At 42.9% G+C, this 27,764-nt stretch overlaps 2 protein-coding genes across 3 annotated transcripts in view; both read right to left on the bottom strand.

Annotated features, from left to right (window-relative positions):
- The window catches only part of LOC140273958 (sphingosine kinase 1-like), a 176,925-nt gene that overhangs the window by 78,761 nt on the left and 70,400 nt on the right, over positions 1 to 27,764 (bottom strand). The window lies entirely within an intron of this gene.
- epn2 (epsin 2) lies at positions 159 to 19,524 on the bottom strand. 2 transcript variants are annotated; one of them, XM_072369791.1, is made up of 12 exons: positions 19,333 to 19,524; positions 15,345 to 15,515; positions 14,398 to 14,539; positions 13,526 to 14,281; positions 12,516 to 12,670; positions 8,656 to 8,768; positions 7,574 to 7,678; positions 7,036 to 7,204; positions 6,271 to 6,417; positions 5,690 to 5,782; positions 4,452 to 4,685; positions 159 to 3,831 (listed from the first exon to the last, which is right to left on the bottom strand). In XM_072369791.1, the coding sequence occupies exons 4-12, from the start codon at positions 13,951 to 13,953 to the stop codon at positions 3,458 to 3,460; spliced, it is 1,818 nt and encodes a 605-aa protein (XP_072225892.1). In that variant the 5' UTR covers positions 13,954 to 14,281; positions 14,398 to 14,539; positions 15,345 to 15,515; positions 19,333 to 19,524; the 3' UTR covers positions 159 to 3,457. The 2 variants fall into 2 exon arrangements, with proteins under 2 accessions (XP_072225892.1, XP_072225893.1); XM_072369792.1 differs by lacking the exons at positions 14,398 to 14,539; positions 15,345 to 15,515.

Raw genomic sequence — 27,764 nt, 5'->3', positions numbered from 1 at the left:
AGATTTGGACTCGTTTTCACACGTTAAAATATTTAGAAACAACTTACGAATCGTACCGAGTCGCAAAAACGAATGGCTCCAACTGGAGAAGATTAACTCTCCACAACAAGACCAGAATGGACTGAATAAATAAACAAAAAGACCCAGACCTCTGGAGCTACAGAGCTGAAGTGAGACACATTTTATTTCTGAACCGATGCAGCTACAGTTGTCCTCATCCAACAGGGTGCGGCCTGCTGCGTTCACTTGTTTAGATGCCGTTAAAATACCACAATGACTTTTCCTACAAAAACCCATTACACAGAATAATAAGGTATACAGAAGAACAGTATGTTACAATAGTACAAATGATAAATTATATTATACAGTTATAATGCCAACGGGTTGAGCACGAATCCAATAAAAAACAAAAACAAAAAAAGAAGCAGCCTGCTCCCAGAACTACGAGAAGGGTAACTAGACAAGACATGAAAAAGAATAAAAGGAGTCAGTTTATGCATATAAAGACAGACGGCCCATAAATTCAGTTAGTCCGTTTGATAAAAAGCATAGTGAATACATGACTGAGGAGCTCGCTACACACAGGCCGCGTTTTCACTGAACCGGAGCCGTTGCCGGCGTCCGATTCAAGACGGCAAAAGGCTCTTCTTCCTCCCTTCTTTTCACCGCACAAACCGACTTTCTCCACCATTGCTGGGAATAGAGTTTAAAGTGAGGTTACAGTGAAATAGAGCCTGGTGAGAAAGCTACACATCTCAGCTAGAATATCATAGTAGCGTTTCAATAAACAAGACGTCATCAGCAATTTGCGAAACACATCAAGCGTCAAGTCGTCGTCTTTTTTTTTTTCTCTCCTCCATTTTCTTACACCCAAATGTTTGCATATATTTAGTCAAGATTACAAATGTTTGCTGGTCTGCAAAGTAAGCGTCACATCCATTCTTTAAGGACTCCGAGCGTTAAAAACCCATCGCTACCACACCTAGAATTATCAAAAATCATACAAACAGTTGGAGCTGCCCCTCCTTTTTGCCTGAGAGAATTGAAGGTAGGCGTCGGGTGGAAACATCCACGGTCCTGTTGTGTAGCTGAAGTACCACAAGTGACCATGAGGGGGCGCCAACTCACACCACAAGAGAAAATGAAAAAAAAAAAAAAAACCTTCAACAAGTAGGAACAGTGGCAGTTACAGTGACAGAACTGAAGACAAGACAGTGACTTAAAGAGAAGAGTACACAACAGGTGCTTTTTTTTCTTTTCTTTTTTTCATCTTTAGCCGTGTGTCAACCCAATTTTATCAACCAAAAGAAGAAACAGAGACGTTCAAGCTTGATTTCTGTAAGATGCAATGATGTTCGGCCAACAGCAACTTCCTCCCACAAAATGGAAATTAGCTCCGACTTAGAAAACATTGTAACAACGGAGTCTCTCATACACCACGAGCATTCACAAACAGAAACAAACAAACAAACAAAAAAAAAAAAGTCAGTGAAGTGTGACCCTACTGTTAAAGTATTCCAAATAAATCACAGTCGCCATGACTTTGGTAACAGTTTGTGCTTCTAAGAGAAGAGAATATCATAGCTACCCATAGGGTGAAAAAAAATAAAAAATACTATGACAGAAAATAGGCAAGAGAGAGATGAGATGACAACATGGCTTTGCTAGTGCACGGCTCCAAAAAGAAAAAAAAAGAAGGCTTGGCTATGGATTAACATCTGACAAGTAAAGAACAACGACAAAAGGATGAGCTGCTTGTTTACATCATGTGACGCGCTGTTGTTTGCTGCGGGACGCCCTGTGCTATCAATAGCCTGATCCTGGAGCGACTCCGTTTGAAGGTGTGTGTGCATGTGTGGGAGTACTTGGCGATGTTCTCCTACGTAGATTAGCCACAGCAAATCCAGTCAGAGCTAAACTCTCCTCACAATGCTCAGTGGCCGACGTGCCCTTACAGACCTCGAGTTTTCCTCGCATCCTCGTCGCCATAGCGACGGCTCCTTGATACACGGTTGCATATACACGTAGAAAAAGGAAGAAAAGAACAAAAATTAAGGCTGCCGATAACTAAACCCTGGTTTGTTTGTTTGTTTGTTTTTAGTTGCACTTAAACTAATCTGAGCAAACGCTAAGTTGTATTTATCTCAGTGAGAAATGGAAGAAAAGAAAAATTGCTCATTAAAAGTACACTTGGAAGCTAAATGCATGTCTCATGCACACACACACACACACATACACAAACCCTCCCTCATCCCTTTGACCCTAGAAACAAACTTAATAGAAAAGCAACTGTCCCACAATGCCTCAGTACATCCATTTGTTCAGACAGCAAAATACTGATGCCGACACACATCATGTCTTTTCCTTTATAAACAGTCACTGGAGGAGACTCAGTGGAAAACACATTAACATGTAGCTGTTAGTATCTGAGCAGTAATAGTACACACACACACACACACACACACATACAAACAAAATGTCTTCTCTTCTTTTCATCACCTAGGATTGAGGAGAAAAAAAAAAAGGGGGAGGTTTCATGTCCTCAGAGAAGCTTTCATTGTTAATTCTGTGAGCCCCTCGAGGGCAAAGTTCATGGGGAGGGTCAGAAAAAAAAAAAAAGGTCCAAGGTGAAGTGACCGGGCGAGAGTTGACTGAGTGGTACCAAGAGTCGAGGCAGTGTGTGTGTGTTGTCTCGGTTGCTTCATCAGACTTCCTCCCTAAGCTAAGGTGTAACGGTGAGCCCAACAGTCGCAGAGAGGAAAAACAAAACAAAACAAAACAAAAAAAAAGCAACAACTGTGCAAAATTCCTGCTTTTGTAACGCACACACACAAAGAGTATAAAGACATCTGACCATCTCTCATCCTTACTCCAGTGTGTCTTAGTAAAACTCACTGGAATAAACACAGTGTAAAAGTACTGAGATGTGTACTCAGACACATACAGACACACACACCAGCTGACGCGGCTTATAAAAGATTAGTTCTAGAGAAGAGATAAGATCCTGGTATTAGTACAGTTAGACTCTGATGTCACCCCACCAGAGAGGAGGAGAGGAACAGTCCAAAAAGAAAAGGGGAAGGGTCAAGAGGTGGGTGAATGGGAGGAAGACAGGGGGGAGAGTCTGGATCCTGTCCTGCCTCTGTGGAGAAACCAAAAACCTCTGCTGCTCTTTCAGCCTGTAAACAGATGCAAACTCAGTGCTCATCAGCATCATCTTCATATCAGTCTGGAACACACAAGACTAGGCAGCTTGTAGCTGTAACAGGAAGGGAGGAAGGAGAAATGAGTCGGGAAGGGTGGTAATTTAAGAGAAGGCCGAGCTGGGACCTCGCTGGGCTAGAAATGAATAAATGGGATAAGACATCTCCTTATTCACGTTGAAGCTTCTTGAGTAGCAAGACGAAGATGGAGAGAAGGGTGTACTCTGGACAAACTTGTCCCCCCAGTCACCCTTTCACAAAAGGAAGGGGTTGGTGGTTCCGGCAGGCTGCGTTCCAGCCTGCGGCGGCATGCTCATCAGTGGCTGGGGCATGGCCATGGCCATGGACATGGAGGCTGGAATCCCCGCACTCATACCTGTGCTTGTCCCCACCCCTCCCACAGTGCCGGCGCCCATTACTGGCATCGAGTGGCCCATGGGGGCCATTCCTGCCAGGGGGACCATGGCGACGGGCTGCGCGGCCATGGAGGAGAGGGCCATGGGCTCTACCATGCCGAAGCCAGAGGGCATGGGGCTGACGCGCATCTGGTTGAGAGTAGGGGGAGCTGGCTGGGTCACCTGGAAGGGGTTGGCGTGGGGAGCTTGGGCTGGAGCTGCTGCAGAGCCACCTGAATCAAATAAACAAAATATCAGTAAACAATAAAGTCTAGAAATACATAAATGGACGTAGTCACAGTGACCTATTCTCTGCCATTCTGAATCCCTGACTTTGGCATTTCGGTGTCGCCATTTTTTAATATTTGGGTCTTTTTGGAGTCAGAAGATTATAAGAAATCTAACTGAAGAAAAAAAAACAAAACGTAGGAACGACCCACCGGCACACTGACTGGAAGGAATCCATTTAGCTAATGACATCACGACTTACTGGTTTATTGTTTCACATGAGAAACTGATGTCTATAGGAGCCAGACATGTTAAAGAGCCAGCGGCTTACAACCATCAGTTTAATTTTATCATTAAATTCATCATATTATTTTACCTTCACTCACTTCTTCATTGGTTTAGTCCATCGCCGACATAAACATTTAGTTGGGCGATGCCAAACAGACATGCATATTACATACTGACTAAACTCGCTGAAAACGAGTGTGCTTCTGTCATCTTTGGGAGAAGAATTTAGTCCGACTCGTCTCTCGCCTACTGCCTTTCTATAAAAAGCTAACTTTTTATATAAATGTCAGTGATGACGGGCATCTCAGAGAGCAACTTCATCTCCTTGCAGTCCTACCTGTGGAAGCCAAGAACGGGTTAACGACTGGTGGAGCCTGGGCTGGTCTGGTCACCAGGGAGTCCAGATTAACAAGGGCAGCATTGGGCCCCAGGAAGGATTCTGGAGTCTTTCTAGTCGGGTTTGTGGTTATAGAAGTAGATGCTGAAGTGGGTAAGGGGTCGAAGAGGTCCAGGCTGCTGCTGCTAGCCAGACTGAGCTGAGATGGGATGGAGGAGGCCACGCCCCCATCAACTGAAGAAAGAGAGGCAGGAGAAGTTGTATTCGACTGATCTCAGAACGTCTCTTTAAGCAGGCAAAACACAACCACAATTTCTGTCAAGCCATATTGTAATAAAGAATCCAAGAAACTCCTTTATAGTGGAGATAAATGTTTTACATTTTCTCCCATTCTGCATACACTTTGATTTCTCCGTCGCCAGTCCACGAGCACACACACGAGCACACACACACACACACAGACACACAGAGAGTGCCCATCTGCACTCGAGCACCTACAGCTGCAATTACCGAAAAATAAAACTGAGTCGATGCCATTTTATGAGAAGACATCAGAGGCAGACAGCCTGGCTTTTGTTTTGTGGCAGCAGTCAGACAGCGGTGGAGACGTTCATTAATGCACTCTCACAGATCCGACATGCCAGCAAATGCACAGGGAAATGTCGAAAAGACGAGAACCGTCACAGTAACACCAAGCTAGATGTCGCAAAGCTAAAACCAAACTGCTACTGATTAAATGAGACCGTCAATCAACTCCCAATAAATCTTGTAGATTTGAACTGAATCAGTTTAGTAGACCTGTGCCAGACAAGTCAGTGGAACCCTCTCAAACAACCACCCAAACCCTGCACTGAGGGAAGATTTGCATCGGATTTATATGCCCCAGAATCGTTTTACAAATATCACGGCAGATCTGAGAGGGTTTCCATAAACTGGATGGAGCAATGCGCACACAAAAGCTGTATCATACACCACAATGATATTAGACCAGACCTGAGCAGACAGTTCATTTGTACCACGAGATTAAACCAAATCGGAGTGCATTTGCAGTGTAAAGTCATCAACTTTCTGCGGTACAAACACTGGCTTTGCTCAAGTCTGACGGTACATACAAAAGACAAGACGTGCGTGTCTGTGCTCTGCAGTAACACTGCGTCTGCAGACAGGCATCTTTTCAGACACCGAGGAAAAACAACACAGACTCCGTGTCATTAGAGGGACAAAGACAGGGTGAGTACCAGTGGGAACAGAGGAGGAAGAGCGCAGGCTGTCAAACTCTGAGAAGTCTTCCTTGGACGTACCATTGGATGTACTGAACAGGTCAAAGCTACCTGAAAGGAGACAATGCACACACGCACACAGACACGTACACACAAAGGCAACAATACACAGAAAGCGCACAAAAGTCACAGAAACAGCAGAGCCACAACCACACAAAGACAAATGGAAACAAACAACACAAATAAGGATGAGTATGGATCCTTAAAGAAAAATGATTAACACAATATGCAACTCAAAGCATGCAGATGGGCAAAAGCATGCGTTATTGAGTACAGTTTCTGCCCCATTGTGAGTTTAAGCAGAGTCTTCAAGTCTCTGACCAACTCCAGAGTAGATGCACTTTTTTCAAAATAATAATATGCAAACATCTCAAATATCCCATGCGTCTCAAACTCAACAACTGCCAGATTAGTCAGTTTAACCGAGTAGGAAGATTACAACCTCTTCGGTGAGCCTTAACCAGCAGATGTAGCCTGTGAATAAGCTGAATGCGCTTGCAGCTGGGGAGGAAAAGAAAAAAAAAGAAGGCAGTGGTCACCTGTGGTGGAATTCTTGGGGCGGGCAGCTGCAGAGCTCCAGGGGTCTGCGGGGGGAGCGGAGTTTGCTGCCCAAGGATCGCTGCTCTTCATGGGTGGGACAGAAGCAGAAGCCCCCCATGGGTCGACTGGTGCTGCTGGGGCAGAACCTGTGGAGAGAGGGAGAGGTTCGGTGCTGAGTGAGTGAGTGAGTGAGTGAGTGATGGAGGGTAAATGTCAAGGAGAAAAAGAATACAGGTTCAAATTTAATGAGCTGACCCCCATTAGACTCATTGGTCAGACAGCTGTCCCTCGATACTGAAAAGAAAAAACTTAAGTCTGTAGTTTATACATCTATGGTGGATAAGAGCAGGAAGAAAAAAAGATCTATATGTGTGCTAAAGAGCTTTTAGAAATTAGAAGCATCCTCCAACATCTCTCCTGCTGCCTCTTCGCTGTCAGAGTTCTCCGTCTCTTAGACAAAAGAGCGCTTTACATTTGTATCTCTCCAAGCCTGCATCACAAACCCTCCACAATCATTTTCTTCACTATATCCTCCTCCAACTCCCTTCCCTGCTCCCAGAGCAGAAATGCTGCCGAGCCAGTGGAGCAGCATTCCTATTAAACAAAGACTCACAGTCTTACGAGCTGCAGGTGGAGAGCAGAGATGCTTTTCACTCACACACACACACACACACAGATGCAGCACACGCAGTATGTATGGTAGTCAGTACGTGAATATCACTTAATGTGACCGTTACCAGAGAGAAGCGCATATGTGTGCTTACCATAAGACTGCCATGGGTCACCTGATGCTGCTCCGGCTCCGGCTCCAGCTCCAGCTCCGGCTGCAGCTCCGGCCCCTGCCCCGGCCCCGGCCCCTGCCCCTGTGCCCCAGGGGTCAGCACTGGCACTCGGCTCGGGAACAACCATTAGATCCATCAAAGATGACTGTGGCTATGAAGAGACGGAGAACTTTGGTAAGAAAGTCAACACAACAGGATACTGTAGGACAAACCGTCTGACAGCCTTTGAAGCAGGACACATGGAAGTTATGTCATTAAGTATTGAGATAAACAAGGACTGAAATCATGCAAGCACACTTCTTTGACACTTAAGCACTGTGTGCCCAGAAACTCCAGCCTGCCTGTTATTCAGGCAGAATAATGATGAGAGAACTACGCTGTCTGCTGCCAGTTACTTCTACTGAAGCGGCACACAGGGTCAGGTAGGAACAGAGGACAGGGAGAGACGAGACTATTGCAGGAGTGCGTGTGAGATAATGGAATAACTGAGTCATCCAAGTTTGAGTGCATTATTTTTTACCTCTTTCTTCTTCTTGGGCAGTTTTCCAGTTTCTGGACCTTCTTTCTTACTCTCCTCCAAGGCCATCTGTAGTCTCAGGTCATCCCCTCGACGTATGCGTTCCTCCTGAACCCACAGAGTTTGAATTTTGCAGCACATGTGAAACTTCTCTCTTTTTTCTAAAAATACAGACATCTTACTCTTGCCGTTACGAACAGCTTCTACATTAGAAAATGTCAAAGACACTAGGCACATAATTACCTTTGCCAATGCAAAACCTTGAGGCACACTATTGCTGACTTAACCTGTAATTCCATATCTTTGATGAGTTTTTGTTTTTTTACACAATAGCCGTTTACCTTTTATGAGTCTGTCCAACCAAACTCCAACTTTCTCCCAATTATATATCTGAAATCTGAATCTTCTGTCCTCACATTTGTGGGCGAGCGGTCTCTTTAATGCCACAAAAACGATGTCTGTTTGGGCTTCTATTCACAGTCTGTGTTTCTGTCTGTTCAACAGACTCTCATCCTGTCCACTGAAAAAGATATATAGTAATATCTACTGCAACTCTTTCTCTGTGAATTATTTCATCGAAGCTGTCCCCTTAGGTCCTGTATAATCTAATCTATTACATCATCTCTATGCAGAACTCGTGAAACATGAGAACTTAGTGAGAGGCTCTGCATAATTCAGGATTCCATGATGAAAAACAAAAAAAAACTATGCTATATTTAGGATTCAGTGTAAAGCAGGTAAAATTAACTCAGCAAAAGACTCCATAGTAGTTTAGACTAAGCTAAAACAAAACCCCAAACGCCTAATGGGACAAACAAGAGAAAGTCAGAGCACAAACTGTGACTTAAAGGAGGTTAAAGGAGCCTCGGGTGTTTGTTTGACTATCAAAATAAAACTCCAAATTAACTTATACACTTAAGAGGGTGTTTCAACAGGCAGTAGCTGCATAGCTATTAACCCAAAAGTTATTTCCCACGAACCTGGACACAATCATAAAGGAATTTAAAACAGGAATCCATGCCCTGCCATGTTAGAGCACGAGGGATGTGATCTGTGACGGTGTGTGTGTGTGCGTGTGTGTGTACCTGCTCTGCGGCTTCTCTGCTCATGGCTAAGGCGAGTTGCAGCTGTAGCTCCTCCTCTCCGCTCGTCTGAGGCCTGGCTTGTTCCAGTTCTGAACCCGCGTTGGGAGAAGTGGCTAACAGACAGAATTCAGAATTCAATCACAATCACATCCTCCCTTGTCTTGTTATATCATATCACGTCACTGGCGATTATTGTGAATACTCTAAAGCTGGCCAAAATGAATAGAATAGCACAGAAAATCACATCTTAGATAGCATTTACTGAATAAAAATAAGGAGTCTTTTGGTGCTCGCGGTGTGTGGTTTTCGGTCTTCAGTCAGCCCCTAAGGGAAGACGAGTCAGCTAATTGGATTAGGTAAGGCTATGTGGCAGCAAAAATAACACACACACACACCACACATGGGCAACAGACACACACCAACACACAAGTGTCACAGCCAGAAGAACAGTGTCATTTTTTTATTGTTTTTCTCTCCAACTCATAGTGCGACATTGTGGGCTTGAGTTTAAAATCCCCCAGCTTTGGTGTTTCCATGGCAACTGTGACATTACAGATAATTTTTGATTCCTTTCCTCTACGTCACCACGGGTCCTACGTCATTTCTCTGTGAATGTTGTAGGTGTGCTGAAGTGTGAACAGTTTTTATTCTGCTTAACTTGTGATTTTCTCGGTGATGATTCAAAAGCAAAGATGGCTCTTTTTTTCCCCCCCTATATGAACGGCACATATTGAAAAAGAAAGAGGGGATTCCTCCTGGGTGGTAACACTGAAAACCCCCTAAAAGACTTGAAACTTTAATAACAAACACTACCTCTCTAACTCTGTCCACCTCATTTTTCCTGTCTCTGCTCCAAACAAGGCAGAACACTGAAGAAGGGCTCAGCAGCTGCTTTGGACTAAAAGATGAGACACTCCCTGAAAACTCAGAACCTCGTAATCACCATCGTGTATGCGTGTGTTCGTACCATATCTAAAGATCTAGAGCAACAAAGCGCTGCCACAAATATTCAACGTATTTGTCACAACAAACTTTGAAACCTCCCACTTTGACGAGCATCCGCCCGCTCTGTGACAACTTTATTTTTTGGCACATCAGCAGGTTTTCGCCACACGCAGCACATCTGTCACGTAGCACATCTGTCACATTAGATCCATCTACAATGAGACGTTTTCTTTAAAAAAGGCAGTTGGTTTTAAGATTTTAATTTCTGTGATCCCATTCTAAGAGGAATCCCATCATTACATAAGTAAATAGCACTGTGGTTCACGCCCCCCCCAACTGATGGTGACAAAATTAGGGCGATGCTGAAGACAGCGCTGTGGCGAGCAGACCGGCGACCTGAACGAGGCGTCGCTGCAGATTCGGCGTAATTCAACCAGCTTCACAAAGAAAGAACGGAGGAAAAACAAAGCACCCTGTGCTGTGTGCACATGTGGATTTAAGCCGTCTCAACCATCCATGTAATCCCAGACTAAATTCAAGATCCGTGCTTTGTGGAGGCCACGCCATCTGCTGCAGGCACCGTCTCGTTACTGAAGATAGTTCTACGAGCGGCTATATGCTTCTGTGAGCAGTCTTCAAATAAGAGGCTTTTAATCGTTTAATGGAATGTCATTAAATTCTCACAGCTGATCCAAAAACCCTCCGAGCTGCCCACATTTTTGGTTTACCAGCCTTGTTAAAGTATTTGTCAGTGGATTATCACTAATGATTAATCTTAATGGTGCCAAATGGCTTTACTTGACAAGTAAAAAAAGCCCAAAAACTTTTGCACACTGCCTTCAATACACTTCAGAAATAATTTAGTTTCTGGCTTCAGCTTCAGATCAGGGTCCTTGCCTCGCTGCTTAACTCCTAACTGAAGTCTGAACATCTCATTTTCTGCCTCCTCCTTGTCAAACCCATGTGCCGCCACTCTGTCTCCGGGCTATGCATCTCAAGGGAAAGTGACCGGGGCTAAAGGTGTGTTTGTATAGCTGATGGAACTCGAGCCGTGGTTTTAACATCAGCTATACGTCCGCCTTAAATAGAAATCGAGCACAGCTGTACCAAAGCTGGCAGTTTGATTGATTTCGACAGAAAGCCAAACAAAATCTACCCTACAAAAAGCAGATGGAGGCATTGGTTCCCATTATTCCTTTTTGTCCAGAACTCACTAAACACGGCCTCTTTCATGTGCTCATTTGCCAATGTCATTAACACCCACTCACACAAATAAATAAGTAGCCCAACAACATTAAATTCTTTCATCAAAAGAAGCCTTTTTGAAACCGAATTCCACCTTTTCGACGGGACAGATTGGCACACGATGACAAGCACAGCGACGCTTGATAGTTACGGGTCAAAAAGACAGATAAATACAACTAAAAGCCAACCAAAATACACCAGTTTCTTGCCCACTACTGTGGGAATGGACCATATATGGCTTTTTGGCACTCTGCACACACACACACACACACACACACACACAACTCTGCTTGCAAGAAGAAAAAAAAAAGAAGAAGAAAGAAAGAAAGAAATCTCTTTAAAAGCCTTGATTTTCTCAGCGACTCCCATTTCCTGCAATCATTTGCCAGTTGTTTAAGAACTTATTTCCTACCATGTCATCTTTATTTTTGTCAAACGTAATTTAATAACAAACCAAAATACCAAAAAAAAAAAAAAAAGAACAATTTAATATGGAATTAAGTTAAAAATAAAACATTTTCAAGAGCTGGAAGCGAGTTTCAGACGCATACTTAAAGCAAATGACTGTGGCTTCATATGATGTGTGTATTACTGGAGACACCTCGCTAACATAAAATGGACAATATAGCCGATTCCGAAAGGCAACCACTTTTAAAATCAAATAAATACAAATAGAATGCTTTGGGGGCTTAATTAATATATCTACAGTCACACATACGCCGCCATTCATTCACACCCTGTCTGGACAACAATGGGCGGAAAGTTCGACTGGAATCCGAAGAATTCCCTGTGACCTCCCACAGTGATAACCCAGTCAAACTCCTTTTGGTCAGTTTGTCTGTCAGTTTCCTCCACCCATGACTCAGCTGCCGAACCGCCTCCTCCGAGCCCCAAAACTCCAATATAAAACGAGCGCAGGAATATGGGCCGCAAAATAAGGATCGGACGCACACCCTCCGTATGTTCCTTGCAAGTTTCCCGCAGGCTAAAACCACACGCGTGCGCATACACATCCTCCTGCTGCGTCCAAAGAACAGGGGGTCAGAGTGTAAAAGGAAAAGAATTTTCACAGGTCGTCCCCTCTGTCCCCCTCCATGTTAACCCATTTCCTGACAGTGACGCTTTCTTTTACCCGAGCTCCCTATCATTCCATCACTCTTTCAATCTATTTGAACTCTGGTTTAAGCACCTGGGAAACTATCTCCTACACCCAAAAATAGTCACCAAGCACATGTACCCCAAGTTATAGATTAGTGTGCTCAATGTGTGCGATAAAGAGCTGTGTTACCATAAACTGAGCCATAATGCGCCCCATCTACTTTGCCACGGTGTCTGAAACACGGTCTACTGAGAAATGAGTGCATCGCTAAAAAGAGGAGCAGATTCCTCTGTCACGTGGATGAAAGATGATTTGGGGAGGGCTCTTCTTCCTCATCCGTTTGTCTGTGTGTGGGAGCAAGAGAGCGCTGAGGAATGCAGTCCTGTTGCAGGACTGCAAGCCAGAGAGAGAACAGGGGGAGGGGTGGGTTTCAGGATGTAGGCCAAAGTTACAGCAACCGAGATAAAGTAATGCTAATTGAATACATTGTATGACATTCGTTGCATTTGGGATGAGGCCTTTGTGTGTGTGTGTGTGTGTGTGTGTGTGCAGTCAATGAGCGCATACTCACAGCCGTGGTAGGAGGCAGGCGAGCCCTCGGATCTGCCATACTCTTCACTGTAGGATGTAGAGAGGTTGGGTTGAGATGAACCCCGGCCAAATCCCATCTGACTGCTCCCTGTTGACACCTGGGCCATACGCTCTTTGGTTTTCAAAGCCTGTGACCTGACGGGGCAAAAAAAAAAACGTTTGATCAGTCATGTTATGCTGAGCCCATACTCATCTACCATAATCTTTAGGGTGAGGCCAAAAATGGACAAGTGGTGACAGAATTAGGGTTTCAAAACAAGCAAGAGAAGAAGCAAATATCTCAGGTCAATAAACAAGTTTTTTTCCCCTTCTTTATTCTAAAAAAAAAGAAAAAGAAATCTCGGACAACTTTTCATATGAAAATGGGTTAAAAGCCCTCTTAAGGTTAGCACAGGCGCTATCTTGTTCATATCTTTTGTTGCTAGTGAAACAAAGGAGATAACGATGCACAGTCTGATAAGCTCGCCTTTCACTGTCCACCAGACAACACTGGAAACAATTTTCTAAATCTCTTCACCTTGGAAGGAGTTTTCAGTGACATTTTGTCAAATGCTCATGTTTATGAGGACATGCCCTGAGATAGTGTGCGCTTTAAAACCAGAAAAGTGATTAATAAACAAAAAAAAATTACACGAGAATAGGAAGCCAATGCAGGGGTCACCGTATCCACACATTTTAATTCAAATAATCAGCAATATCTTAAAGTACAGCCTCAGAGAATTGCTGACATAGAAAACTCTTTGCAAAACGTTTAAGCTCAGCTCTGCAGCCGTTTCCAGAGCAGAGCAGCTCTGCTGCATGCTGTGTGGCAGAGGATGCAGGGCAGAGGTGGGTTGGCTGACCAAAGTTTCACTGCCAGAGCTTAGAGCAGCAGAGCAGTGAAGAGAAACAGCCTCGACTAACACCATTAGATTCAAGGGATGAAGAGTTTTTCAGTACAAATTCATTCAGTTCTTTTGTCTGTTCAAATCTAAGCAGCAACAAGCTCACCTCTCTCCTTTAAGGCGTTCCTCGTCCTTGAGTAGGACCACCAGCTGCTTGCTCTTCTCCCTGACGTTGATGCCTTGGTCTTTGCCATCTCTGTCGATGTACTGGAAGTCCTTCAGGGTCTGGATGGCGAAGATGTTCTCCTTGCATTGCAGCGCCACTCTCTCTGAGCCCGTCTTGATCAGGTAGTCGAGCAGGGTGAGCGCTTTGTAGACGTGACGCCAGTTCTTGCCGTGGTCATTGAGCCGCTTCCAGATCATGTTCATGATTTCGCTGAACGCCACCACGTTGTAAGTGAGGTCGGCGATCTCGGACATGAGCGAGGACGAAGGGCCCCACGGGTCATTGGACGTGGCCTCTCGGACTTTCTTCTCTGCTTCAGAGTAGTTGTTGACCATGTTTTTCATCTGCCGGCGGATGGTGCTCGGCATGGTGGTGGCCGTGAAGATGGAGCACACGGGGAGAAATAAAATGTGCAGAGAGGAGCTAGGACACCAGAGAGTTTGAGTAAAAAAAAAAGTCCAAATTTGTGTATCCGTCAAGCGAAGCTTGTGTTATGCGTCCGCTCGCCCGTATCCTTTTTCACTGCACGCTGGTGCTGTGTAGAACTGTGTTTATCCTCCTGTGATTCAGTGTGTCACCAAGGTGTTTATGAGGCTTCTCCAGGCCAATGCAGTGTTCCTGAGTCCTCCAGAACAGCGTCTGTTAAAACCATATCCACACACACAGTGCAGGCGGCACGCATGACCACGCCATCACCTGGGACAAACACACAAATATCAGATTAGAGTGGGAAAGATAAGCGAAACAATGTGGGGGTGGCGGGTGTTTATAACTAAACAAAAGGAGTGCACGTAAAAGCTAAAAACACTTACTTCACTTTGGACTCATTTAAGGAGACAGTTAATAAATGCCTTGTTTAAAGCTGTGACTCTAATCCAAAATTTCACAGCTCAACAATAACATCTAGCTGAGCTCTTATTTATAGGAGCAGCTGTAGTGCTTTCCTTTCTGAAACTAGACAAACAACATGTTTCATACTTTCATACTTAGATAATCATTTTCCATGTCTGCCTACTTGATATCATTCTCGACCCAGGTTCGTTTCAACTTCGAAAATCTCCCTTGAGCTTACAGTAACTTGACACAATGGCAAATTATTACAAGTCAGCAGGCTAGAAATGAATAATGTCGGCTCAGTCAGCCATGTGCGGTCTTTCGTCTTTCGAAGGCTTCCGGTGGTGCTCGCTAAGTGGGCTCAGAAGCCGATTAGCGTTTATGGAAAATTTAAATACACATTTAATGAGTACACGTGGATCCTTAAATAGTCAATGTAAGTGAACAAACCTGTCCACAGATATGTGCCGCGTTTATTTGGCGTGTTCCAATCTACAGAAAACGGACACACGAGCATTAGCCCATCTTGGCAAAATGGCTAACCCAGTCAAAGGCAGGTAAACAGAACATTTAAAAACAGCCAAAGACTTTTTGTCATTAAAAGAAAAAGAAGCACATCATCCATTACTTGACTAACATTAATCCGTAACTGTTCACAATCATCTGTAGGAGCGCTTTAATGAGACAATTGTCAAGATTTATCACTTTTTCCTAGCCATTTTAATTTAAAAAAATATGTATATTGTTGCAATTTAACTTGTAACGTTTTAGAATAGAATTAGTGTCAGCAGTGACATAAAAAACTGAAAAAAAATCCACATGCAGTTTGCCTTTGGTGGGTATTACTTTAGGACACAGCTGAGGGGGATTTAAGCTAATGCTAACACTACATATGGATTCGGGAACAATTCAAACCACAGCGCACCTCTGTCTACGTTCTTTCTCAGCAACTCAGTCTCAACAATAAGAGCGTTTCCACTGTGTGGTGGGTGGCTGAAGAAATAAACCTTTTCCAGTGTGATGCTTGACTGGAAGAGTCGCTGATGATGCCTCTGTCTTGTTTCTAAAGATCGATGGCCCCGCCTGTAATCACTTCCTGACAAACAGATACAGAAAGTGGGCGTCGATTCACAGCTGTGCAACCTCCAAGTTTCGTGTGATAAAACTCTTCATCGTGACAGAAAACCACGAGCTGTGCAGAACGCACATCTACTGAAATGAGTCGTCTTTTTACAGAGGCATGTTCTTATGTTTAAGCAATACAGCCTGGCTGGAAAGAAAAGATAAATACATTTACATTTCTCCAAAAATACGAGGTTGTCAAACAAATTGAGATGCTGTCATGAGTCACAACGGCAATGCACTGCAACTTAACCGATCCTATTGAAATCAGCGTCTGGGTTTCCTGTGCCCGCCGTTTTTCTGCTTAACATCTAGGTAGACCTATGATGACATATCTTATTCAGTAATCCAATCTCTGCACCAAGCGTGCCTCAACAGGCCTCGCGACCAACTGCATTCACAAAGAGGAAAAAAAGAGGGTTTTGTTTTCTTAGCAGATTTAGTATTAAGAAAAGAAAGAAAAAAAAGAAACTTATTTTTCTTTGGTTACATTTCGACAGCAGCAAGTGGCTATTTGCGTTTTGCATGGAGCTTCCTGCCTACTAATGCCACGGACAGACAGCTGAAGGCGGCATGGGTGAGGAAACAACAAGTGTATGTGCTTGGCGATAAGAAAACAACTTGGCACATCACATAAATTCACTAAACGACATTGAAACATGATCCCTGTGGAGCATGCCCCCTCCGCTCTTAAAGTTCCCTCATCACCCGCCTATCCACTGCATCCACATGAATACAGATTAGACCTAATGACACATCTGCTGCTATAATCACCTATTCACCCATAGCCGACAGGAGGAAGAGAGGAGAGTCTGTCTTGTCCATCCCACCCTCCTGCGCCTCCTTCACATCCCGGAACAACCCCCACCAGCAGACACCCCGACCCGCCTTTGTTCAGTTCCTCTGTGCCTCGTTCACACAAGGCCCAGAAGAGCCTGCTTCTGTGTGCTGAACTCCACATTCATATGCCAAGGCAGGTTAATTATGTCAAAATGACTTAAGCTTGTCATCAATCCCGTCAAACTGTTAGTACGCTACGGAGAAAAGCTGACCAGAAAAATTATTTGGTCAAACACATCCGCAATTTCCATTCTCAGTCTGAATATTCCTCACCGACACACACCAATTCCAAAGAGATACCAATATCAACCCTGCTCCTTCCTTTTAAACAAAATAATTCATATCTCAATCGGTTATTCTTCTCCGGCATCACTTTCAGCATGATACAACACGACAGGTAAAACAGGTAATAAAAGTCTGGCCACGGAGCTGATAAACAAAACCTTTTGAATTGGGAAGAGAGGAAAATTAACCCAGTGATTACACGTCATAGCAAAACAAACCACAACACACCAGCGCTGACCGCAACATGCAAAACTTGTCCTTCAGTACAATCCTGTTATTCCAAATAATCTGTCTGACTTCGAGTTAAGCTTTTACAATCAAAAAGTAGCTGTCAAATAACAGCTGAGATTGCACAATTAACTCAAACTAAATGTAACAAATGTCACGTTAAATAAAAGGGAACCAGGAAACAATCATCCAGTGATATGGGTAGCGCCAATCAACAGGTGAAATTCCTTCACTGAACTGTAGATTATTTCTTTTGCAAAAAATACCTTCATCTGAGGGGGATCGCTAAAGGATTATGTCAAAAATTTAAAAACTTCCTATAGATTTAAACACTGCAAACGCTCGCCCTGGTGAGTTAGTCAACAACATGTGAGGGGATTGCAGAAAACACAAAGAGTACCTCCATTTAATATCTGCTATGAAACGATCAAACCCAGTTTGAAACCCTGATGGGTGCAACCGAACAACAGAATTGCACTCGGCTTGGCAGAGGACTCTAGGAGGCTGTTAAGGTGTTGCCAATGAAGAAACCCCCCCCCCCAATTCAATTATTTGGCAGTGTAAGAGACACAGGGATGACTGCTGGTGTTGACCAGCCCAAAACCAACCACTGGACACAGGTTAGGTGTCGAATGCAAGAGCACAACGAGTCAAACTTAGCTTGGGCATGTATGCGTGTTGTCAAAACCTCGGTAAATTGTGATTAGCATTAAGGGTTGAGAGGCAGCACACTGAGAACAGGTCCATCTTGTCACACAGCGAGAGTAAAGCTGATCTGGAGATAGAAGTCTTGCACAACCAGGCACCTGTGTGTGAGTGTGACTGGGTATATCCGTGTGTTACGACAGAGCAGCGTGTGCCACAGTGTGACATCAAGTTATCCAGCAAGTTCCTTAACCACCCATTTACTTCCTTTTACTGACACTGCAGTGTAACCACAAACTACATACTCTACTAAATAATCCTTTAGTGCTCAACGGCACAAAGGATTAAGTTCCTATCAATCATACCAACAATCACATGGAGTCTGAACCAAACACAATCAGACCATTAACACTCATTTGTGTTATGCATGATGAGCATAAACCATGAGACAAGAGGGTAAGTCAACTTCTGAGCCACAACTCCCTTTGTCATTCCTGTCAAGCCGAGACAAAGTCTAGAAAGAGACGGAAGGAGGACGGTGATGATGCATCTCTCACCCACTGTGACTGAATGATCACCCTGACAAAAGACAAAGCCCTGCCCCTCTTCCTGATCGTGTTAGTATGGTTACAGTGAAACTCTAAGCTTTAAAAAGGAAAAAAAAAGCAAAGCCCAAACCCAACAACTCCATCTATTGCTTGTAAAACAATTCACCTGAACACTATTTAATATCTTAGGTATAACATTTGGCAACCAATCTAGGAACAGGAGTGGAAACGATACGAGTATTGAGACAGCGCCCACAGCGAAAAGAATTTCCCCCAAAATACCAACAAGTACAAGTTTTTGCCTTTAAGATCAACATAATTATGCTCCAATTTAGCAACAATCTCTGTGGAAACGCGGTACGAGTTAAGGAAATACAAGCAATTAAGTCGCAGTTTATATAAATATATATATTTTTTTTTAAATCACGACGTCCGTTTGAAGTGGTGTGATTGATAGTTAGCGCTCAAGCTAAAGTAGCTTCGGCTAATAACTGTCAGTGACATTTTTACCATTTCAAACTATATTTGGTTTGCGAAATTATGATGGATGTAGCGGGCATTTGAGTTTGAGCAACGTCATCTTTAAACATGGGCTGGAATAACTCGCCCACTTGCTACTTACGGATGCCGCTAACGATAGCAAGTCAAGCGCAAACTTGCGATAAGTACTTTTCGTTAGCTAGCCAAACAAGCTAGCGATTAACCTCAACTTGAGGCTTTGATTGGGTTTGCGCTAACTAGTTACCTCAGCCAAGTCAAAGAGTATAATCCAAGATATGTCCTGAAGTTAGTTGTATTACGTGCTCTGTACAAGTCAGTTGTACCCTTGATAGTTTTTACACTCGAAGAAACAACCATTGACAAATGTGTTAATTTCGAATGTCACTGCTTGGCTTTAAAAAAGTTGGATCAAAGCTAGCCAAGCTTTTGATAGGTCAGCTAGCTCAAGATACTCTTGTAGTTCGGGCTTGAAACACAACTGTTGATCATTCTCCAACTACATGTATTATGATATGTACCATTTTGAGGTGCATCACTTCAACAATTAAATACACGACCATTCCAGTTAGCTTGCAAATGTATTTTCTATCTTAGGTTAGTAAACTAGCATGCTAAGCTAGTTAGCAATACTTCGAGCTAGCAGCCAAGACGGGTGCTCGGTGGAGACATCACCAGAGCAAACTGGATTACAGGACACCCTAGGAAAACAAAACAAGACTGTAATAAAAGCCCGTGGTTACCTACCGTAATTTTGGGGCTACGTCGGGTTCAGTTGTTACTCCAGGGGTACAAACCTTAAGAGGAGTTTGGGTAATTCCAAGGAAAAAATACCAAGACAGAACACTTATTTCGGTGCCCAAGGAGCTTGTTGCGCCTCCGCCTAGCTATGTGTTGCTAATGCTAAGCCAGCTAAAGTCAGGACTACACGTATCTCCTCCTCCTCCTCCTCCTCCTCCTCCTCCAGAACATGGCGGGCAGAGTTGGGAGGTAGGGGGGTTAGCCGGGAAGGGTGTGACCAAGACTTGATTTGCGAGGGCCACGGACTTTAACAGATTATAGAATAACGGGCCTCTTGGCAAGAGATATTGGAAAGCGCGCCCCCCCCCTCTCATTCGTCTCACTGATGACCAAGACACAAAGACTAAAAGACACAGAAAAACTAAATGCAAGCAGATATGAACCATTGTTTTGTCTGCGGATTTGTATTTTGCAAATGTGTCATAAAACCTTTTCTTAATTTTTGTGCGCCTTGGATTATTGCGTGTCTAACATTAGTTTCCACTGTATCCTAACAGTCATTTTACATCTTTTTCAAGTTAATATCTGTCGAATTTTGTGTCTTATTGTTCCGTTTGTGTTCATATTATATCTTATCTTATCTTATCTTGGTCACTTAATGTGTATATGATTAATTTTTAATCCCTTTACATGTGTTCTATTTCAAATTGACCTCATTTTTTCTTTTTTTTTTAAGCTTGAGGCTTTGGGTTTGTATTAACTGTGTTAGCTGGCCATGCTGTGTGACAGGCTGTAAATGGCTGTACGGATCTCTCAAGTACCTCTTGGGCGTCACGTTTTCTCAGCGATAATGTCCTCCATTTGAAGAGAAATCCATCAGCCAAGGGAGTTTTTTTTTTATTATTTTTTTTTTTTTTATAAAACAAGCAAGTGCATGTCATGATTTGTCAGTAACAGGGATTGCCTGGTGTGTGTTGCAGGTGTGTCAGTACAAACCACAATCTCTGAAGGGCAGCATTCCATCCGCAAGACTGTCTTTGTGCAACCGTCTCACCAGAGGGGTTTTAAATGGAGGGAGGGCCTCTTCCCACAGTTCAGATACATGCGAACAGCACGCTTTTGTTTAGTCAAATCAGGTTGTATGAATAGACATGAAAGTTTCCGTGATAGTTGGACAGTGAGCAGTGATTAGTTTAGTTGCTGGGGTTGATGTAGGGGTAAGCAGGAAATCACCACAGATTTGCCTGCCTGCACTTTTGGCAAACTTTGGTAACGACTGAACTACAGTACGGCCAATGTGATGTCTGAAGGCTGATTTTTTTTAGTTTTCTTTTTTTAGTATCTCCGGGATGGCTGGGGCATTTTATTTTTGGCCTTCATCCTCTGTCTTTATCTTGCTGAGGCTTTTCTGACACCGCTATATTGAGAGGACAGGATAAGCCCAAGGAAGCCTAAGCCTAGCTGATTTAGGTGTCTTTGTTGCTCTCTGTGTGAAGGAGAGAAGGGGAAAGAGAGATGGACTTGGGATCCTTAAGTGAACTTAAGGCTTTATTTTTTTATTTTTTTAAATGGTGCACTGGCCTCTCTAGTTTTATTGTTTTAAAGGGAAAGGGGCAATAATTTGCAAGGCATGATTTAAGGGGAAACCAATCATAATACATGCTGTGTGTAGAATCTGATGAGATGTTTACTTGCTATTTTTCTCTCTGCATTAATAGGTTTCTGTGGGGACTGGAGCTGATGACTCATCTCACCAGACATCCAATATTCATATTAAAGGCTTAATTCCTGATTATATGAATCTATGCACAGGATAATTATGTTTCATATTAAGTTTGGTACGTGACGAGGACAGGATTTCTCTGTGCTATCAAATATATTTCAAAAGAATACATCTGAAATGTATTAAATAAAAAATGCTGGAAAAAAAAAATCCAAACTGAATGCTGTCTTTCTTTCTCTGCTGCATCGCCATGAAAAATAACAGTAAAGCTGAATGTGGGAACCGCATACAATCAAAATGTTAGACTTGGAATGTAGGACCGTTAACTCCTGTTTGTTTCACAGAAAAGCAGCATTTTTTTTTATCAACGTTTACCAGAGTGAAACCACATTTTCAGTATGCCATCAAGTCTGTTCCGGCTTGTCCAGACATAACGTTTATCAAACAGAAACCACTTTACATTGATCAGTGAACGCTTAATAGGTGAGCGATGCCATGCAATCAGTAAATTACACAATTATTTATGCAGATCCTCACTGAGCCACTAGAGGTCAGGAGTGTTCAATTAATTTTTTTAGAGTGATCAGAGGGATTTTAGTGTAATGTAACGATAATTAAAGAGGTATCTCTAACAGAAGCCTGGCAGCAATGTGCATACTTTAAAATGTGATCCCTTTCCCTCCCTTCACCTCTGATTTAAAAAGTCATAAAAGCTTGTTAATATTAAACACCACAGTTTTGGCTGCTTTCATTTAATCATCCATTAACATCACTTGTACCCAACAAGAAACTCGCTGGACCCTGCCATTCCCATGGCAGCCTGAGGTCAAATGCTCAAACAGAGGCCAGTCCTTATCACACAGACGCAAGGTCAATAGGGAATGGAGTTAGCAGCACAAGAATGGCTGAGCAGCACATGAAGGCTTTTTCGCATTTGAACGTAAGTAAAATCCTTCTGATCAGCTCTAGATGCATGTGACAGCTTTAGCCTCCTCTACTGTCTCTTCAGTCTGTCATCATAACAAAATGCAAGAAAACACATCAGCCCCACGAATCAAGAGGAGAGCATGATGTTCACTTTCTGTCAGACACTTGCCATATCTCACTCATGTTGCATAACGTTAGTGTTTGTCACACACCAGCAATTCAGGCATTAACTATGCTAAATCTCAATTACAAAGGCAGCAATGCATGTGAGTCATAGACATTTGCATATTCCTCTGCAGCATGTGTGGACGTAGAAGGCTCACATCAGGAACCTTGTACGTGCATGGAAGTTTTGATTGCCGCAAAGCAATGTTTTTTGTGGAAAAGAGAGAAGAATGACAGGATTTAACTTTTTTTTGGCCTGCTGAGGTCTTTCCAAAAGCAGCTGAAATCAGCGGAAAATTAAAAAGAAAAAGGAGCATGACATAGGATGATGTATAAAAACTTGCCAGGTTATTAGCTAAATCTTTTCACGATCTAATGGTATCATGCTCACGAGTCACTGTAGATTATACCTGGAAAAGGTGAGTGAGGAAAATGTCTGCTTAACAACATCAACAGCTAATTTAAACACATTTTTAGCTCATCATTAGGTCATCTGTGATTCAATCTAAACTATCGCAGACAAAGTTCCGAATTTTCCAGAGGCTTACGATTCTAATAGTTGAATAAGGAGAGATCATTTGTAGATTGGTGTCATGAATGAGTCTTGAGTCTAGATGCCAGTGGTAATTCCAGGATTTTTTTTGGCAATGCAGTGGAGGATGTTTACACAAAGGGGGATCAGAGAGGAAGAGCAGCAGTGAGTTTGAAGGAACTCGGGAGAGCGACTGATTGCACAAGATGATCAATGAACAAGGGTTGTGATGTCAGAATTCGCTCGAAATGAGCTTGACAATGTGGGAAAATGGAGGTGACTCAGAGAGCAGCGCAGCAGAAAGCATGTAATGAAGACAAATGTGAGGGACACGATTTGCAGCCCAAACAAAAAGGAAAGCTCATTCTGTATTTTCAGCCAGTAGAATCCGACCAATTAACAATATCTGCTACCCCAAAATGTAAACAAAAACCCAGACGATCAACGACAGAAATGAATAAGTCGATGAGTTTTGAAGCCACTCGGCGACCCTGCATGTTGTGGGTTATTCAGCGTGTGCATGTGAGTGGAGAAAAAACAGAGGTGTGAAAACCACACGGACAGTGGTGAGGGGGGGGGGGGGGGGGATGTCATGGGAAATATAACATAAGAAAAACAAGAGGTGAAGAGGAGCAGGTGACATAGTTATTGAACACTTTTCAGAGTATATTTGTAGAAAAGTAAAGAAAAGAACATGCAAATGAGAAGTTGGGCCTGGGACTAAACAGATACCGGGATGCATTGTCTTTTCCTTAGAAGGGAAGCTTGTTTTTTTTTCCGTTGATGCACACAAACACATGCACAAAGACACGTGCTCATTCTGTTCTCACGCATCAGTGCCCCTGATAGAGTGAACTGTAACTGTAAAGAAATTGGATTACGTTCAGATGGATTTCTCTCGAAATTGAACACAGTCAGTGCTCTTCAGAAAAATGTGTCAATGTGCATGGATGTAATGTAAGGATGAAAAAAGCAAAAGCCACTTCATGCGACTTTTAACCTGGCTTAAAAAGAAAATGTAAAAAAAGACCCCCAACATCCTGTCTGTTGTTGCAAAGGATACAGGAAGTGATATCATTGCATTGGTTGAGCTTGAACAAAAGACAAGAGTGTGAGCAGTGAGCAGCCCTGTGGTTGAGACAAGAAAGAGAACCACCTACAGACACTAAAACTTGAGAAAGAGTAAATCTAAAAAAAAAGATCCCCCGCACTGTGCTTGACAACCGAGGCTGAGAAGCTCCACACAGAAACACACATTTAACATCAAAGCTTTTTAGGTGGATGTCCATTGAAATCAACATTTCATACACATTGTGAACTATCACATACGAGAGGGTAAAAGAGCACAGGACAACTCTGTGTTATGAGTGCTTCAGCTGAAAGGCAGTTTTAGTTCCTCTTCCTTTCTTCCTCTTATATCCGTCGAACACCGCACATCCAGTCTTCCTCTCTTCCTCCTGCCATCCCTTCTCGTTCTGGATGAGTCAAGTGGCCAGCTGACAGGGGGATTTCCTGGACAGATCATGCGAAAGAAACATCGGCCGCAGATTTCCGGCTCATTATGTTTAGCTCTCTACCTCTTCGTTAAATCTCACAAACTCACAGACCAGCCAGATGATATTTACGTTGGTATGGCAACTATAACGGCTTTTGTGTTGTGATTGGCTAAAAGCCCCCATAGTTTCCTGACTCCTCTGTAAGTGAGCCGTCTCGTGGCTTAACTTCTGACCTTTACCATGGAAGCTGCTGAAATCCACCTCTATTGAAACCCAAACCTGAACACGGTTCTAGCAACTTATCAGGCTAAGAGAAAATTAATTCTTATCACAACAATGAAAGCTCAAAAGAATTCTAATAGCTTAATCCTGCCCCAGTCAGTAAACAATCATTTATGGCAGTCTCGGGGTGTTTAACAATCAATACAACTGTGTCGAGTAGATTTTCGTTTGCAGCCTTGCATTTTTCCTGCTGATAACAGCACCACAACACTAGACAGATGTGTTGCACATAAGCCCTTATAGTCTTTGATTACATACATTTCCCTCTGTAACTCTATTGATATGATCAGTGGTCAGAGAGCTCCTCTTGTTTAATCACTGAGCTGGGGTTGTTATACGTCTGCTACTATTGTTTGTGGCCATATTTATCTTGGCTGTGCTAGAGAGGTGAGCGGAGGGTTACAAAAGAAACAGCTTCATTAGAGTCCTGTTATTGAAAAGACCATAAAGCATCATGTTGTTCTCTCCACTGACAATCTTTCTTTGCAGCATAAGTCTTTCGATAAAGTCACTCTTTCCCAAGAAGAAGCTCAATTGTCACACTCTTGGTGTTTGGAAATGGTGGGTCCATTTGGCTCAGCTGACAGAGCAAATTCAACACGGAAAAAAGTCACATCCACCAAAAGCAGCAGCGGTCTAGTGGCAGACTTCCTAAAAATGACCCTGTAGGTCATTTTTTTCAGTCATGCAATAAGGGCCTATAACTTGTGGAGATTTTCCTTCCAGCCCTCATGTGAAATCTCCCGAACATCAGCAGGTGAGACAGTGTGTGAATGTGTCAGCAAATACTCAGCCGCTGCTGAAGGTTTATCTTTCCTGCTGACCTGTATAATACTTTACCACTCACGTTATTGTGGATAAGTATAGATACATGTAGTATTCATATCAACACAATGAGGAGGCTCATCTGCTGTTCTCACATATAAACATTTCCACATTGCAATTTTTGCAGCACACGCTGCCTGTTGGTCTCAACACACATTAGACTGTTGCATTTCCAGCCAGGAGAATGATTCTCCAACCTCCTGCTGTGATGTACTCGTCTGAGAAGCAACTGCAGAAGAAGATTGGATCAAATTGTCCGCACATTCTCCTGAACTTCTTTGTTGTGCATATGTGAAAACTGCATAACCTGCATGGCCGTAGTGCAATAAGTTGTGTAAAAGTGCTTTGAGTGGTCAACAAGACGAGAAATACAGTCCATTTACCATTTGACTGCATAACAAGTGTGAAAATGATTGACATGATGGAAGCATAACATATTCCTACGTTTGGCCAAAACCCAACCAGGAGGTGGAAAAGTCTCATTGGCACCAAGGCAACCAGCAAAATGGTTTAAGGTGACGTTGGTCTTTAAAAAAAAATGGATTTATCAAGTCTTAACCAGGAGTGATTTCTATTGCTAATCAAGTAATGTTATTATGTATGTCCAACCAAGAAGTGACAGAAATGGTTTGAATAAAGTGTTGTTGTGCTATTGCAACCCAAAAGTGAAAGAAACAGTTGTCACATTAGTGTTTCAAACAACCTATTTGGCCAATTTGGTTGGAGTAAAATTATATCCCGTCAGCAAAAATACATGTAGGACATATGTGGGACATAAATGCAGTGTAATTTATAAGTGGAGCCCCATCTACCCTTTAAATCAGTGTTATGCTAAAGTTTACGGCTATAATCATCTCTAATGTTCTTCAGTTTCTTCTTCAAACCTTTCAATGCAAGCGTGTGTTCCGATTTAAAATGTTGACCGAGAAAGAGAAAAGCTTCTTTTGGGCTTTGGGTATTCCAAAACAATATCAGGGGAGCACAACTTTGATGCTCTGCTTTTTTAGAATCATTGCTGTCAAATCCTATCTAGATAAAATAAGCAAACACAACTGGTCTCGTAGGAAAAGCTTTAATGGTTGGACTATGAACTATGAATCAGTTGCCAAAATAAACTACAGTTAATCTGAACAGATACAGACAGCAAAAGCACAGACATTACTGACTGAGATATAACTATTCCCAGGCATAAAGGGAAATACGTCTTCATCTGCTGTACTACTCAGCTGCAGTTAGACTGCCCACTAATGAGATTGGGAACAGCAACTTGTAGAATGCTACAGGTTCTGTATAGCCAGGTCTCTGTGGTCACCATCTGTGGCTTTGGTTGAGATTTGGTCGGATTTCAGTCTGTTTCTACCACTCTGTGGTCTTCTTCTGTATCTGTCTCTTCATGTTGGAGACGGACTGAGGCAAACTCCACCTGTCCTCTTTCAAGTTTAGAATTCTTTTTTAGGGAATAGCGCAAGCGGCATCCTCGGCTAAAGAGGAAAGGGACCACCCTAAAGCCAGCGACAGTTTTTCATTGTAACATGCTGTGTTTGTAACCACAGCAACCATCAAAATGTTGTACATGAGGTTGACAGTTACATGGTGAAAAAAGATAATGTAGACCTAAATATTATCTAAACAAGGCCTTGCCTGACCCTAACTAGGAAGTGTTATTGGCTAAAATTGGTATCGTGGGAAGGTATGTTGGCGATTATCTCACATCAAACCAACCGTTGTCCTTCCTCTTCACGAGAAATTAGTGCTTCTCAGACTTAAGACTTGACAATGACTCAGCGGTGACAATGACTCTCCTCTGCTGCTTGTGGGGACGGTACTTTACAAGACGCTATTACAAGCCATGTATGAATAAAGGACATATATGACTGTTTCAGTTGGAGGTATTGTTGGGGCCTTATTAAATACTACAGAGAGCAGCTAGCCCCACTTTGAGAAATCACTATTTAACCAATGTGGCATCGTAGTTTGATTACATATTTAGAGAAGTTCCTGAAAAGTGTCAAACGTGTCAGGCATTTTTACAATGTAAAAGATACTAAACTGACCTGCCTGCAGTCCAGACCGGTGCAACCATTAAAGAAGGCGAATCTCACTTATGAATGATCTAAATGTCTCCCAGATGACTGTGTTCTATTTTTTTTAAAAAACCAAGAAATCTCAATTTCTTTGGAAAAAGCTTCACAGACTGTCACAGATAGGGCAAAGCAAACAAAAGTATCACCTTCAAAGTATGAAGGATAGTTAGTAAAGCTAGGAAAGATGACAGAAGTGTCATGACAAACCACACAAAAAAACACATGTAGAAAACTGATTGAAGGGAGTGATCACACAATCCACAGAAGCCACACCATGTGTATAATATACAGGAAGTGCCTCCCACTCTCTTGCCCTGTGAGCTCTCTCTCTCTCTCTCTCTCTCTCTCTCTCTCTCTCTCTCTCTCTCTCTCTCTCTTCTCTCATGGCTGTGTGTGTTGCTGAG

Source organism: Leuresthes tenuis, unplaced genomic scaffold, assembly GCF_036924035.1.
Source record: "Leuresthes tenuis unplaced genomic scaffold, fLeuTen1.0.hap1 SCAF_17, whole genome shotgun sequence".
Classification (NCBI taxonomy): Eukaryota; Metazoa; Chordata; class Actinopteri; order Atheriniformes; family Atherinopsidae; genus Leuresthes; species Leuresthes tenuis.
This window is presented reverse-complemented; position numbering and strand designations above follow the sequence as displayed.

Excerpts from the sequence above, each read along its gene's own strand:
- epn2 (XM_072369791.1), bottom strand. The coding sequence starts at position 13,953 with ATGCCGAGCACCATCCGCCGGCAGATGAAAAACATGGTCAACAACTAC. Across the intron at positions 7,679-8,655 it reads GCAGAGAAGCCGCAGAGCAG|GAGGAACGCATACGTCGAGG; the intron begins GTACACACACAC and ends CTGTGGGTTCAG. Across the intron at positions 6,418-7,035 it reads TGACCCATGGCAGTCTTATG|GTTCTGCCCCAGCAGCACCA; the intron begins GTAAGCACACAT and ends CTCTCTCCACAG.